This window comes from Vulpes vulpes, chromosome 1 (assembly GCF_048418805.1).
Source record: "Vulpes vulpes isolate BD-2025 chromosome 1, VulVul3, whole genome shotgun sequence".
In the NCBI taxonomy this organism is placed as follows: Eukaryota; Metazoa; Chordata; class Mammalia; order Carnivora; family Canidae; genus Vulpes; species Vulpes vulpes.
The window spans coordinates 113,997,150-114,014,012 of record NC_132780.1 but is presented as its reverse complement, the minus strand read 5'-3'; the positions used below and the strand labels follow the sequence as shown (position 1 = coordinate 114,014,012).

At 40.4% G+C, this 16,863-nt stretch overlaps 1 protein-coding gene across 24 annotated transcripts in view; it reads right to left on the bottom strand.

Annotated features, from left to right (window-relative positions):
• The window catches only part of PHLDB2 (pleckstrin homology like domain family B member 2), a 217,427-nt gene that overhangs the window by 54,240 nt on the left and 146,324 nt on the right, over positions 1–16,863 (bottom strand). For all 24 annotated transcript variants that reach the window (XM_072722694.1, XM_072722705.1, XM_072722716.1 and 21 more), the window contains 3 exons: positions 9,229–9,591; positions 3,205–3,348; positions 1,825–1,962 (listed from right to left, as the gene is read on the bottom strand). In XM_072722694.1, coding sequence (XP_072578795.1) covers positions 1,825–1,962; positions 3,205–3,348; positions 9,229–9,591 — 645 coding nt within the window. The remainder of the gene's footprint in view (positions 1–1,824; positions 1,963–3,204; positions 3,349–9,228; positions 9,592–16,863) is intronic.

The following is a 16,863-nucleotide window of genomic DNA, read 5'->3' as shown; positions in this document are numbered from 1 at the left end:
CACTTCCCTTGTCCTTCTCTGGAAGCTCTAATCCAAAGCCAGTTTCTGCCACTTTTTATACCATGTGATGACAGACAATAATCCCACTTTCTAAGACCAACGAATCCTCTAACAGCTGCACAAGCCAGTCCTAAACTTCTAGCCCCCACCGTCCCCTCTCCTATGCACAGCCTCTGTCAAGCTTACCAAAACAATAATAGGAAGGATGGAGGTGGCCTCCTTTCTTGTTTCTGCCCACATTCCGGGAGTCCCACCTCTCCTTCAGGTCCTCAGAATATAACACAATTTTCTCTGGGAGATGGGATTAAGCTTTGACATGGCTTGCTTCACTTTTGTGTCTCATGCTAATGATAGAGACAAATAGAATTTGCAGGCCATGCCACGTGTGTGTTATACAACAATAAATAACTACATCCATGAGGAAGGTTCATGGAGAACATGATACCCATTCCTATGTCCCACAAGTTTTCCAGTATGATATAAAAATAAATACTAATAAGCACCCCAAACAAAGACTTCTAATACTTCCCACAATTTCTTGCTATACCCATGCTCAATTTTGAAAAAGCAGAATCAGCCTCTACTGCAGATCTAGACAATCAATCCTTTGACTTCGTTTTAAGCTTTTAAAAAAAAATATACCAACAACCCAAATGGGTTTCTTTACTATTTCAAAGTCTGGAACTAGAAGGAATGGACATAAAACTTAATGTGAAAAAGCTGTGTAGTTAATCTTGACAAGCAGGCAACCAAGAAATTGATGTGTAGCTATTAGTCTGACATCAATTTCTGACAATATCACTTTGAGCTCATTCTCTGGCACCAAGATCAAATGCCCTTATTTATAGGGTCCCAAACAAAGAAGAGCCTAAAAAGGAGGCCGCATTCAGTAGAAATCCTTTTCACATACTACCCACTAGAACTTACTCAAAGTGATTTTTTTCTTTTTCTCAGCTTAGTGTAGAAGATGGTATACAAGGAAGAATGTGTTAAGTTCATTTGCTTCTTCCCTCCGAAACTGGAATTTCATTTTTTAATTTTAGGCTTAGTTTAGCTGCAACTAACTCAGAATGTGAGAGAAGAGTGAGTAAAATATTTCCCAGGGGAAACAAATAAATAGACAAACAAAAAAACCAACAACTACCCTGAATTCTAAAAATTGTAGTTAATTTTTCCCACTTTCCCTAGTAGATACCCACCAACATTCAGGTTGCAGCTGAAATGTATGTGTAAGACCTTTTTCAAGGTAAGTGACAACTGTGTTTCATGGCTATTTTCCACTTGGCAGTGTGCGAGGATTCCCTGTCAACTCCAATGCATTTGTCAAAGAGCAGTGCTCTTGCATTGAAGACAATGGCAAGGCAAGACAGATGAGATGAATGGTTCCCATTCAAAGTCTTAATAAACAGAAAAATGAAAAGGAAAAAGGCAACCATATATGAATATGCTTAAGTCATCCCCATAGGATACCAGTGGTTAAGAAGTTTAGCATGCTGAAAACAATCTTTAAAAAACACAGTACAATCAGAAGAGCAGAAAGGCTGCTGGAAAAAAAAGCAAGTCACTCATCTCAAGTAGATTTAGCTGCCATGAATATCAGATCGAAAGTTCAATGGGCTCTACTCTCTTAGCATCCGCAGCTGGGTCACTGACAGTTCTTTGTGAAGAACTTACCTCATCTTAAGGCTTTCCTCTAGAACCACTGTCTCCAGGAACATGACACACAAATCCAAAACCACGGCAATTCATACAACATTTAAATTTGACCAAATGGAATCACCATATTGCTCATAAACATTGCATTCGAATATACTTTTCCTTTACCTTGGTCTTTTCACCAACAATGTTCTTTTCCAGTTCTGCTATTTTCCGGTTTAGATGATCCAAAATTTCCTTCTCTTTCATAAGTTCAGTTGTTTCAGATTTTTGTTCTCCGTCCAAAAGAGCACATTCCATATCCAACTGAGGACACAAAACAAAGCTCAGAGGTGTTTCACCTTCAGAGAGATTCTCAACTGCCCACTTTAGAAGTGCATTTTTAACAACTACAAATTTCAAAAGGTACTATCGTATCAGTCGGACTGGGGGATCTAGAGAGCACCCTGGAGAGTCCAGGTGAGACTCAAAATTCCTATATAAGAAAGCCGGACAGCCCACAATGTATTTACTAAGAAATCTACCTATCATTTAATTTCTCTACTATAACTCCTTTTCTACTAACTTCTCCATAATATTTGACCTATTTGCTCAGATTCAGGCTCAAGCACAAACCATCTTGGGAGCAGCTGTGTCTGTCTTTGTTTGTCCACAGAGCATGGGAAGTGAAAATTACACCCGGCCCAGCATGCAAGTGATGCATTCTTAGCAATGCCAGCAGGAGGGACGTCCAGGGTCTGTGTATAAGATGACAGGTGAGCAGTCCCCTTCTACTTATAGCTATCTGCATCATCTGTGAGTATACACATGCTAGGCAGAAGCATTTGCTCCTACTTGCTCCGTGGAGATAGTATGAAAATTACCCCTTTCTCCTATTATAGTAATGGACAATGTGTCTGTCTCCTCTCTGGTTTGCAAACCTCTAGAAAGCTAGTCTATGTTTGATTCATATATAAATCCCTCTATAGTACCAACATGATGTCCAGCTCATAGTAAGCATACTCAGGAAACTGTTGGATTTGAACTTGGACACCTCAGCTGACAGACAAATCTATAGCAAGTCAGAAAGCATACACTACTTAAGACAAAAACATTTTTTTTAAGATTTTACTTACTTATTAGGGACACAGAGAGAGAGAGAGAGAGAGACAGACAGACAGACAGATAGAGACAGAGAGACAGAGGGAGAAGCAGACTCCATGCAGGGAGCCTGATGTGGGACTCGATCCTGGATCTCCCGGGGCTGAAGGCGGCACTAAACCGCTGAGCCACCGGGGCTGCCCAAGACAAAATTGATTATATCCAAAGTACATAAAAAATGGCTTCATATGTTTGACTCATCTGACTTAAGAAAAAAAAGATAAGGAAAAAGAAATTTTTTTTAAAAAAGTTATTTTTACCCTATACAGGGTGCACTGAAAAAAATATTATTTCACTGTTGATTTCTATTCTGCTTCCAAAGTCTATGCCTTAATGGGCAGTAATATTCTTAAGCTAGAGGAAAGTGAGAAACAAGGGAGGGGTAAAAAATCAACTCCTGGTTTATACCTCTCTGGAAGACTCATCCATCTGGTCATTTATGTCTTTGATTTTTTGTTCAAGTTCTTCGAGGTTATTTAGAATTGTTATCCGGGTCTCCTCCATTGCTGCCAACTCCTGAATCCTTTGTTCTTCATTTATACCCTCTGGGGTCTGCAATTAATCAACACAGAAAAGGGCTATTCACACCTCAATTCCAGAATCTCCCAATTTATAAACCAGTAGTAAGTCTCTTGTTTCAAAGACTCCATACCTCTTTGGATTCTAAAAGCATCCTGGTGATTGTTCAGTTGCAATTCTGCATTTTCCCACAAATCCTCAGCAGTAAGGTTTGTAAGTTACCTCATACAAATCAACTTAAATTCACCATTCATATTTTTTAAGAGGTCATATAGTTGAGGAAGTTGTGGTCCATAGAGATTGGAGCGACTTCTCTAAGATTATAGAGAAAGTTTGGCACAGCAAAGAACTAAAAGCTATACAAGACTTTTGACATCTTCCTCAAGAATCTCTTGGGCATGCTGCTACCTTCACTCCAAGCCCCATATTCTCTCCCATCTCTGAGTGAGCATAGCTCCTACAACAGTCTTCTGAATCTCTAGCCATCCTCCTGGGTCCCACCTCCTGGATTTTCTGTGAATGAGTGCATTCTTGCTTATTTGTTTCCTTTCCAACACACTGTGGAAAAGTAGGTATAATGCTCTTGGCCCCTCTCACCGCAATGTTCCATAAAGTGAAGAATCAAGACAATACAGGCCTTATTACTTTGGTGGTTCCCAAAATGAGTGAAAACTATACACTTAATATGAAGTTAACTCATGTTTCACTTCTTGTGCTTGCACATTACTTACTGTCTTTATCCTACAGGACCTTCTTCCTGTATAATGTTTAAGCCACTACTGGGCCATTGGGCTTTTGGGACACAAAATAGGACACTGGTCATCATTCACAAAATCACTGCATAGAAAAAAAGCTTGAGTTCCTTGGCAAGGAATGAGAAAGTCAGGAAAGAAATTAAGTAAGAGAGAACAGACTTCCAACCCTGAACAGAGTTTTGACAAATGCCCAGGGAAGAAAGGAATATTTAGGATCAGATACCAGCCAAAATGGGACTGCCTATTGTTTTAAGAAGAGAGAACAGTGAATTCAAAATAGCCTCTTCTTTCAGGAATTCTTTCTAGAATTAGTTATTCTAGATATTGCCTTCTAGAGATCAGTCTTTCTGTAAGTCAAAGGATGCTGGGGTATTGGCACATTATTTATTCAGTTTTTATCTCTCCTTGAAAAAGATGTAATTTCTTGGCATTAGTAAGTTAACCATGAAATAATTTCATACTTGGACATTAAAAATAGCAGCCTGGATAAGTAAATTATTGAAGATTACTCATTAGTCAGGGCAAAGAATATTCATATTAACCAAAGAGATCAATAACATTTAGTATGCCTCACTAAGTTCATTTAATTTATTTAATACCTTGAAAATAACATCAAGAAGATAACCAGCATGTGGCATTTCTTTATTCATATTCTTTATTCTTTATCCTACTCCACTGCGCCTTAAGGAGATTAAACAATTGAGATGTCACAGGATCTCAGGCTGATTAGCAGAAGTACGCAGGCCTTCTAAATTTTGACACTTAGACTTTTAATTGCCGTCTTATATGCAGTATCTTACCAATTAATAAAACAACCGCTGACTTTTTTATCACAGACAATGAATCCCATTGTCTTAATGCTCAGGTGCCCGTTTTAGGGCGTGAGGAAGGCCTGTAAGAGTGAATGGCATTCCAAAACCACTGACGTGTCATCCTAGCAGGAAAGCCTCAAGAAGGCCAGTATCCTGTTGAGCTAACATTTCATATTAGGTTTCAACTGCCAACATGGTTTAAAAATATCTCTCTCACTTGTGGAAGTAAAGCATTAAGACAAAACAAAAGCTGAACAGTCTGCAAAACCCTACACCTTCCAAACAAGTGGAAGGTGAAGAAAGGTGACAATGGTGATTATAAATGTCTAACTCAAAGTTTCTTTCTTCCTTTCTTTTGAAGATTTTATTTATTTATTTATTTATTTATTTATTTATTTATTTATTTATTTATGAGAGGGAGAGAGATTGCTTGTGCCCCCATGCCCATGAGTGGGGGGAGGTGCAGAGGGAGAGGGACAAGCATACTCCACACTGAGCATGGAGCCCATCTCTGCATTGGATCCCATGACCATGAGATCATGGCCTGAGCTGAAATCAAGAGTCAGAACTCAACCTACTGAGCCACCCAGCCACTCCTAACTCAAAGTTTCTAAAAACTTTATCACAGTAGGCATATTTGATTATAGACTATTTGAGAGGCTGTTTATAGCAATCGATGCTATGTAGGAAATGGTTCTTCTTTTTTGTTATTTATAAAGAGCAAGATCTTCTAAAGAGATTCTAAAATGTTAAATGGTCTGTAATGGAGCGGGATGAGAATATTGTTTACACATGTACGAGGATCCCCAAATATGCCATGAGGGCACCTTATCTCCACAAAGAAAAGGGGAGAGACAGTAGGAACAGGAAACTTTTTATCTACTTCCCCGCCCTCCCCCCCGATATCTTCTTGGAAACTCCTTGCAATCAGAGGAAGTTGCAATGTGTGCAAGTGTGAGGGCAATCCAGCGGAGAATGATTACTCAGAGAGAAGAGGGGAAAAGTTCTCAAGTAAAAGAGCTTTTTTTTTTTTTTTCCAAATAACTATATGAAGTAATGGATGTTAGTTAAATTAAATGTGGTAATCATTTCACAATATTTGTAAGTAAGGTCACAATGCTGTACATAAACGTACACAGCACTGTGTATGTTGCTTACATCCCAACGCTACAGGAAAAAAGAGAGACGAGTGAACTACTCTCAGCTTTCATCTCAGGTGGCAGAAGACAGGTTCACAAAAGCCAATTAAAATTATCACATTTTCGGGAGCCTGAGTGGCTCAGTCAGTTAAGCATCTGACTTCTGGTTTTGGCTCAGGTGGTGATCTCAGGGTCATGAGATCGAGCCCTGTGTCGGGCTCTGCGCTCAGTGGGATGTTTGCTGGAGATTTTCTCTCCCTCTCCCTCCCACTACACTCTTACTCCTTCTAAAATAAATAAATGTCTAAAAAAATAGAATAGAATAGAATAGAATAGAATAGAATAGAATAGAATAGAATAAGCATATTTCCAAGGTCATCTGTATCTGTAAATGTTAGGTAAAACAAGTTCCAGAATGCTAAACCTCAAGTTTCCTAAAAATCATTACAATCTTTGCTTCCTTAAATCAGCTTAGAGTGTTTGTCACATTCCTTTCTTCTCTATTGATCCTTAGATCAATTAATAATGGACCCTGTTCTTTGCTAAGGAAATAATTGAGTCAGCAGATTACTAAGAAGGAAAGCATCCAAAACAAATGGTCAGGACTTAATAAAACATTCTCCTATCGGTCCTGAGGTAACATATATCTGTCTCCAAAAAGTCATAAATGCAAACCTCCATCCTTGGAATGCATCCCCCTCCCTCACTCTCTGCCTAAGCTGTTGCGTGGTAACCAGAGGCGCCTTTGACATTTCCTGTCTCTAAAGGATGCACAGTCTTATATGTCTTGCTGCAACAGAGGCTGCTCTAAGCGTCAGAGGCCTCCTTTTCCACAAAAGCATATTTGAGCAATTAAAAACATCTGCCATCATCTGCCCATTTACACGCCAGCGGCTCTCTTGTCCCAGGCCTCTTCAGGAAGAAACCTGCCTCCCAAAAGATTGTCCTTAAAGAGAGACACACAGCTCACTGCTTGAACAAAAATCTGGCAGCTGCCCATGATGGAAGAAATGGGAAAGGGTTTTAAATGAAAAGGAAGCCAAGCACTTCAAAGGAACCCTAGTGGCTGCTGAAAACAGCTCAAGTTTTCAAACGGCGGGTCATTTACTTTGCCTGAACACAAACAACTTTTGATTCCGCCCCCCATCCTAGATTCTAACAGTTACAACTTTCTGGCAGTAGAGACAAATGTCCTATTCAGAAGTATTCTCCATGGAGAATGAGTAAGGTCAACGTGGTCATTAGGAGAAAGAAGGACCGGACGTTTCTGAGTCCTGATGTTGATGATGGGAGAACTCAGAAGGCAGACACAGACGTCTTCCAAGGAACATGGAGTGAAAAAGTCAAAACCAACATGCAAACTCCCCCTGAATACTACTCCAGGTGATAATAAACTAACGTCAGAATTTAGCACCAAGATAAGGTCTTTCTCTTAATCAGTTTGTGTCCTCCTCCTACAACAAAAACTTAACTAATGAATCTTTTGGTGGTTTTGATTCTTTGGCTATAATTGCCAAGAATCTCAGAATGGACCTTCATGGTCAGAGTTACTTACTTAATTAATCCCATTTATTCAAATAAATAAATTATTGCGATTATGGTGTCTGTTTTCCCCCTCCTAATTACTATTTTTGGTGTGTTAATTTTATCTCAATAAAATTTATGTCTTCTTGCAGCTCTCTTAAATCCTTTCTAGATAAGAGGCAAAAGACTTTTTATTTTAATTTCATAGAAAAAAGATTCTTGGGGTGCCTGGATGGCTTAGTCACTTAAGCATCTGACTCTTGATCCCTTGATTTTGGTTTAGGTCATGATCTCAGGGTTGTGAGATCAAGCCCTGCACTGGGCTCTGAGCTGGGCATGGAGCCTGGTTAAGATTGTCTCTCTCCCCTCCCTCTGCCTTCCAGTCACACACTTGCATGCCTGCACACACTCTGTCTCAAAAAAAATTTTTTTCACACACAGGTGAAAAAAGTAACATCAAAAGATTATCCTTCAATTCCATTTAAGAAATCCTCAAATTTGAAGGACATTTTGAAATCATTATACAACCAGAAGACTAAGCAATAATTATAACTACATATGAATCTTAAACTCCTATACCTCTAAAAAAGATCACAAGTAAAGTCAAGGGGAAGACCGCTCATGAAAAAAGCTACTTTCCTTATAGGTAGTTCATATTACTTAGTAAAAACAAGATAAGAAGATTTTTAAAAAAGGGTGAAGAACATGAACAAGTGGGTCAAAAATACAAATTAACAACTGAAAATATGAAAAGGTGCATAATTAAAGAGAAGCAAATTAAACACCAATTAACTTAGCATATTAAAAAATTATGATAATATACAGCCTTGGCCAAGTGAATGCAGAACAAGGTGTGCTCATAAACTGTTAGTGAAAGTGTCACCTGGAAATGTATAATTTGGAAATATTGGAATAATATTGAATATAAATATTCAATATTCTTATTAATTTATGTTCCAATATAAATATTGGGATAATATTGGAATAATATTGAAAATATTGAAATATTTGAAAAAATGAATAATATAAAAATCCTTTTATTCAGCAACTCCAATTTTAGTAAATGATCTTGCAGATACATTTGCACAGTTATTTGCTGCCTATAGATTTTATTAGTAAAAAAAACTAGGGACAGTTTACATAGTATTTCCAAACAACAGAATACTAGTCAGCTATTAAAAAGAATGAGGCAGAGCTGTGTATACTAAAATGCAAAGATGTTCAGATATTTAGTGAGGAAAAGAAAAAGAGCAGAACACTGTATGTTTATATATGTGTGTGTGTGCATATATAGGGGACATAAACAGGTGCATCCGGGTCTTCATCGGAGTAACAGACCATAGATAAATAACACATCGCCATATATGCACAGAAATATTAAGAAGGCAGGTAAGACACTTTGTGTTTATTTCTCAGGTGTACAACTGGGAGGGGGCAGAGAAAGAAGAGAAACTTCTTTCTTTTGACTTTTCTGTTCAGCTATAGTTTTTTCTGGGGCACATTTGTTACTTTATGGTAAACACCCTAATTTGCTGCACCTTGTTTAGCTAATGACCTCTTAAATCGAAGCTTCACTGAGAACATTTTGGAAAGCAAGTAAAGGTAAAACCTCTAGTCTCTAGGCCAATGCAGATGCCAAGCCCCACGCCCTAAATCCTGGTCTTTTTGCTTTGTCGCCTTTACCTTTGGTAGGATACTAAGATAAGCAGACTCGCTGGAAGTTTTCAGAAAGGCCGATGTGAAGTCCCTGAGCAGGTCATCATTCCTGATGCTCCTGGGGGAGAGGAGGCTGGCACTGCTCTGACCGATGCTCCCAAAGACCGGCAAGTCGGCGTCATGGAGAGAAGCCTTCTGGTGGCACCTGTACCTGGTGTCAGGGCTCACCATGGCTTCTTCAAACACGGACTCCTCGTCCGACAGCTGCAGCTTCTCAAGCTCCTTATTGATCTTCTGCACATCTGCCACGGAGGTGCCAGTGGACAAGCGACTGTCGGGCTTCGTGTATTCAGCACATAGACTGAGGATGGTCTCCAGACGCTGTCTCTCCTAGAACGCAGAAGAGGGGGAGGTCAGGGAGTGTGAGGACACACACAATCACGAATAAAAAGATTGGAGAGGCTGGGACCACTGGCGATTTCATCCCACAGGTCAACCCACAGACGGCAGGCCGGTGATGAGTTTCCATCATCTCTCTTGGGTGCGTTTAAGGATCTATATGAAACCCAGGTGAAAAAGGCCTGATTTTCTTCCCAAACTCAATTCTGGCCGTCCTCTCTCCTTGAATGTCCCATTGCTGATCCTACCATGTGGCAGCCCTCGGAAAGCCTTTTCTTGATATTTATCATTTCTCTGAACACTTCAAAGGTTTTCCTTCAATCTCCTTTTTAAAATATCTTCCCTCCTCTTTCCTTCTCTACCTCTCTGCCTCCAACATACCTAGTTCTTTCATCACTATTGACTTAACAGTTGCGCTTAAAGTTAATTCTCTAGCATCCTAGAGATACAGACACGAAAGAAAAATGCTAAAGAATCTTCTAAGTTAAAAAACATTTCTCCTTGAATTTTTTTTCAATATTTTATTTGACATACCTCAAAATTTTCAATACTTTTCTTATTTCTTGTCACGAGATAAAGGTCTTTTCCATCAACTTCTCACGTGAGTAATTAAAATTATGAAGAAGTAGAAATGTTGCATAAAAATGAAAAACTTTTCATGTCATGTCCAGATAGAAAGACATCAATGTATTTCAGATTCTGAGATCATTTTGACTCATTTAACTGGAAAATAAAATGATAATTCATGGGGCAGCCCGGGTGGCTCAGTGGTTTAGCGCCGCCTTCAGTCCAGGGCCTCATCCTGGAAACCCCGGGTGTCAAGTCCCGCATCGGGCTCCCTGCATGGAGCCTGCTTATCCCTCTGCCTGTGTCTCTGCCTCTCTCTCTGTGTGTCTCATGAATAAATAAATAAAATCTTTTTAAAAAATGATAATTCATTTGCTTAAAAAAATCAGTATATAGGCCATTGATGTCTATAAAGGTATGAGTTACTGGCACTTCACCAAGCACCCCATACAAAACAAGTGGATATTTATGGTTTTGACTTTAGTAAATTCACTATATATTTGTGAGCAAAGGATATAATTTATGAAATGTTTAGCCTAAGCCCTGACAGCACTATTTGGAGTGGGGAACCTTAACATCTCTGCCTCTCACATCAATCCCAAGGCCAAAGTGAAAGAAAAATACTAAAATAACAAAACAATCTGTTGTGATGACAACTACCACATTGAAAAGAGAATTTAAAAGCCTTCCATAGAAAAACATTTTCCAAACTGGTTAGTAGTAACAAAATAGAAAATTTTAAAGTAGCACTGGGGTGCTGTTTTCAATTTCTAATTGTAGCTGATTTGTAAAGACAAAATTCTGAAGGCAGTCAGTTGAAGGACTATCCAACAGCAAAGTTAAATAGAAACAGACCAACACAGTTCCCTGGCTTCCATAAGTAGACTAATTAAATGACAAGATAGAAGTCACTTAAGTTGTATCTGACTTTTCTATGCCCCACCCCCACCCCTGCAAACACAATAGCTTGATCAAAAGGACTAATTCCACTGGTTCCTGTAAGCCCCCACCTCCTGTTCACTGCCTGAACTTCTGGCCTCCAGCTGCAGCTCCGTCCTCATGGCCTCGTCCCACAGCAGACACTCATAGCTGCAAACCTCATCCCACGCCTTCTGCACCCCGTCCATCCAGGAGCCCCGGTGCCTATTTATCTTCACAGCTGCTACCAGCTGCCAAGTCCTACCCACCTCAGCTTTATGGGGAGGGAATGGGGGGGGGGCACACAGCATTCACTGCCTTATTTTAAACTTCACCAAGGATAGAGGTAAGTTTACATGGGAAAATGCAAAAACCACCTGAAAGGGCAGGTGTAAGGAGGGGGACAAGAGCAAGATGTTACATTTTACTCCTTCTCAACAGCATCTGCATTAGAAGCTAATGCTAATCTCCAAAGGAAAGTTCTCTTTCTGCCATTTAGGGGACTTAAATTGAAGCCTCTAAACTCCATCTTTACTGACCCTTGGAGATCACAGCATGTATACATTGCCCTGGACATTAGTTACACGTGGGATTATCTGAAGGTTGTCAATTCCCACTTACCAGGGCTCCGGGGAACAGTGTGGAACCACGGAAGGTACTTACGCCTAGCCTGTTATACACAGCCAAATTCCTCCCACATCCCTTTCCCAAAATAGTTTCTTCTGCTGCCAGTGCTATTGCTTAATTCCACAGGGAATAAATGATCCCAGCCTGAAGATGAATGCTATTTCAGACAGTGAAATGCAGTATTCAAAGGCTTGTGCACAGGAAGTGTGGTCTACTGGTATGTGCTTCTCTCTATTCTTATCACCCCATTCACAGCCAATCTGTCCAGGCATGAATCACACATACAAGCAGCACTGCTGCCCGTGAGTCTCAAAGAAATCCAGCCTGCGTGGAGACACATTGGCCCCATAAAAGCTGCACCAAAGAAAAATAAACTGATGTCGAGAAGTGCGTCAGAAGGAAGTCTGCAAGGTATTTCAGAGAGCACTATATGAAGCCTTTTAAGGAAAACTCTGTACAGCATGTACTCTCATAAAATAATTCTCCCCTGAGCCCTCTTCACTCTAGAGTCTTGTTGCTTCCCATCCATCACTCCGCTATTCTCCACTCTAGGGGGCCTAAAATCAGGGTGGCGATTCCAGACGAGGACACCTTGGAGGACCAAACAGGGCACTATTAATAATGATGGTGGAACATCCAACACCAACGGAGACCGGCAAACTCAGATGTACTGCACCCTACCTAAAACTCAATTTCATCTGGCGCTTCACCTGGCGACCTACCAAGCTTCGAGGGCTACCCTCTTGAAGATCTCCAATTCCTGTCCACCTCTCCCAGCCAGCATTCTGCTGTGTGTTCTTTAGAAAAGCCACCAACACAGCCTATGCATCTAAACAGCACAAAACATTGGTGTTATGGGCTTGGAAAGTAGGTCGTTTGAATCAAATTATTTTAAATAATTTTGTCATCTCCCTGTTTTCCCTTTTCTCCTCTCCATTTATCACATATATCAAAGAAAGCTTCGAAGAGGACACGAGATCTTAAAATACAAGCCTGAAGAAAATGGTTGTGCGATTCTTTCCCTTAGCATTAAAAAAAAAAAAAAAAGAAAAGAAAAGAAAGAAAGAAAGAAAGAAAGAAAGAAAGAAAGAAAGAAAGAAAGCTGCAGACTGAGTGTGTTTTGACCTCAGGGCTTTCTTTCCTTTTTAGAGGAATGTATCTGGCATTGCCTCACTGCAGTTCACAGCTCTCGGTCAGGGATCTCATCCATCCCCCAAATCCACCCATCCCCTGGTAGCCAAGAGCAGTCAGTCTGGACCACAGCACTATAAATGTAGTGCAGAAATAAATTATACAGAAAACCAGTTGTCAATACCCAAGCACCGTGGAAATCTTTGTTAAACTCTTTCTGTTCTAATTAACTATATTGGGTCACTTGCTATATAAAAGAAAAGGGTCAACTTTTAATGGTTAGAAATAATTTAGTTGAAAGAAGGTATTTTTTTTTTGTAAGAGGACTTGCTGTAACTGCTAACTATGACCTTCCTTCCCTCTCCTGTTCACCCTAGAGATTCAATATCTCCATTATCACCAGTTCATCAAAGATCTATTAAGTTACTCTCAGGCCATTGATGTGCTGGAGACACAAAGACAGAGGACAGCATTTCTACCCTTACATCTTTAGTGGGAGGTACAAACAGTCAAAGAAAATGGTGCAAACAGATTTATAGAAAACCAGTAGATTCACATAGAAGGAAGTAGTAGACAAAAATTACAGAAAGACAAATTTGAGTTGAGACTCCGGGATAAATATGAGTCTGTGTGGCCTGTTGGCCAGTGGGGTGGGCTTGGCATTTCTATAAAGGAACCACATAAGCAAAGGCATAGAGCATGGACCAACAGAATATATTTGGGGATCAGCACCTCCTGTGGGGCTAGAAAGATGGGGTTCTTTGGAGGAAGAGGGACGAGGTACATGCAGAGAACCAAGTCAACTTTCTTTCTCTGTATTTCAGGACTTAGGAGATCCCAATAACCATAAATTAAAAACTAGCAAGAGTCAGAGACCCTGGTCAGAAACTAGCAAGAGTGGATGGCAGAATGAGACAGAGCTGATGGCAAGTAAGCAGAATTTCCAGGATTCCAAATCCTGGAGCATGAGCAAATTCTGATGTCTTATTTAAGTAGGACAATGAGGAAGAAAATCAGAAGCAATGCTTAAAAGACTTTTATGTGAGTCTATTTGTTTTTAGAGATAAATCCCTTGGGGTAGCAACGAGGGCTATTATGATCAGTTCTCATCTTTCTGAACGCAGGGTACAGAGGTTTTTCAATTTTTCCCAAATCCTAAACTAGCTATGACTGTCCAACTTGCACTGGCCATTGAAGGGTGAGAAGCAATGTGTGTCTGTGTGTCACTTCTGCCTGGATGGCCAACGAGCGATTCATTACCAGTCTTGCCTTGCCATGGCAGAGTGACACTGCAGATGGTGCTGGCTCTATAAGCCTAGACCCTGAGCAAGGAAATGGGGAGCAGAGGCTTCATTCAACTCATGCTGGCCATGGAGACTGAAGGAGAAATAGACCTATGCTGTTTCAAGCCTGAGATAATTTTTTATTTTGTTTTCTCTGTATAAGTCCATTATGATTGATAAGCCTTGCTTAATTTCAAGCAGATAATGAGCCCAAAAGCTGGAGACCAAAGCCTCAGAGATCCTACTGAAGGCAGCTCATTTATTTACTGTGTAATAAAGAATTTGGCCTTGCCCAAAGAGAGGTCTGGCCTTCACTGTTGCCTTCTGGAAGGTAATCTATGTCATCCCTGACAGGATTGTCTTTGTTTAGGACAAAGTTGGGCACTCCTGATGATAACCAATCTCGGGGTGATGGCTGGCCACTCCAGAGAGACAACCATGTGATTTTTGTGTAGGGGACTGGGGATCTTGTGGGATCGGTCAACCTAGAGATGAGATTAACCAAATGGACAGTCAGGCCCACATGATCAAGTCCCAAAAAATACTCTGGACACTGAAGCTCAGGAAGTCTTCCCTGGTTGCCAACACTCTCTAGGTATTGTCGCACACCAATGTAGGTAGAATAACACGCCCTGACTCCACAGGGAGAGAGCAGTGGAAGCTCTGCATCTGGAACCTCCTGACTCTGCCCTCTGCTTCTCTTCTCTTGGCTGATTTTTATCTTAGCCTTTCCCTGTAATAAACAATAGTCTTGTCTGTAATGGCTTTCAGTGGGTTCTATAATCTTAATTCTAGTGAATTCATGAACCTGTAGGTGGTTTCTGGGAACTCTCTGAACTTGTGATTGATGTCAGAAGAGAGGATGGTCTTATGCGGAGACAGTGCCCTATAACCTTGTAAGCGGCTTCATGTTTATCCAAACATTACCTTAGTACTATTTTTATCAGTTTAGGACAACTGAGCTGATTAAGAAATTGTATATATAAGTAAGGAGTTTGTATTTTTTTGGTTTTACAAATAATCTTCATAAAAGTCAGTTTAATGTCTAGCCAAGCACAGTTTATTTTATAGTCTACCTGGGAAGTCTACCTTCAGACCTGTGATCAGGGAAGTGCTTTCTTTTTGCCATCCATTGTTTAAAGAGCATGTCTGTGCGTACCCTCCACCAGAAAGCTGCACTAGGAAGAGGCCCATCTGACAAATGAAACAGCAATGGCTTTGTGTGACTGTGTCTGTTCCAGAGGCAACTGCAAGTCATCTGAAGAGTTACTGAATAATGTGGCAGTTACAAATTGATCAACAGGCATTTGTTATGCGCAGATTATTATTAGGATTTTGTACCATATGTACGTATTCTGGCTCCATGATCATGGATAGCCAGATCCTGAGGGAGAGTAAGGCACATGCAGATAACCAGGACACTGTTTACCACTCACTGATTTTTTTTCAGTACCCGCTCTCAAATACAGTCAATATACTCTGAAACACAAACACACTGCCTAAAGAGGTCAAGGCCATCCTGCTCAATGGCCTACACTTCCCTCCTCTACCTCTTTTTATATATCCGGTCCTACTTTCTTCAATGTGCCATAGTGGCTAAGAGCTGAACTTTGGAGCCAGATTATATATATGTGAATATGTATATATACATATATGAAATGGCTTCTCGAACACAGGGAATACAATGTAAGTGTTAGCACAGGTATCTAAGGACGGTCCCTCAGTCTTTCCAAAGTGAAGCCTTTGCCCGCCTCACTGCATCCATATTCCCTGCCACTGTCCTTGTGGTTTTGTTTCACCAATTTTCCCTGCTCCTACACACTTATTTCCTCTCTTAAATCCTTCGGCTCTATCTGCAAATGTATTCAAGTCCTCTCCTTCTCCCCCGCGCCCCCACTGCCAAACAATAAATGATCCTCATTGGATTACCTAGTAGATTTACTATTCCACTTCCTTACTTCCCTTCACACCTCCACATACTCCCAATCTCAAAGACGTCGCCAAAGCTCAAGATTCCACTTCCCATCATTCCCAACCTTTGGTAATCTAGAACAGTGTATGCATCTTGCCTTTGTGTGGACTAGACACTCTAAATAGAGAAGGGCCACCTCTCACTTCTCCAGGATTACTATGAGTAAAGTGAGTAGAAAGGAGAAGCACTTTGAAGTTAAGATACCAGGAGTCCAACAGGAAAGCACAGTGCTTCTCTCTGTAACCATGTATTGGAAGGATTTGTGGGTAAATCGACTTCTTTCTCCCACAGAACCACTGGGCTTTCAGAGCAGAACCTGTGTCTAAGTTGATTAAGTGGAAAGAACAAAGAGTTGGATTTGAAGTTCTGGCACTTACCAGACCTATAACATTGAAGTTTTTATCAGGTTCAACTTTTTGAGTTTCTATAACCTGGTCTGTAAAACGGAGACAATAAGATCAGCAACTGCTCTAGGGATTTTGAGAGAAATCAATAAAGGACTGTGTGTGTCTGAGAACGTTTTACTATAAAGTCTAAGTTGCTGCCTGTCACAAGGTCAGTATTTGTTATTAATGATTAGAAATTGGCTTCCATTAAAAATTGGAAGTGAAATTGATAACTGTCCAATGGATCCTAGGGAGCCATCATTAATACAGCAGTCCCCCCTTAGGTGAAGGGCATATGTTTCTAGGACCCCAGTGTGTATCTGAGACCACAGCTAGTGCTAAACTGTATATACACTATGGCTGTTTTCTATGCATACAT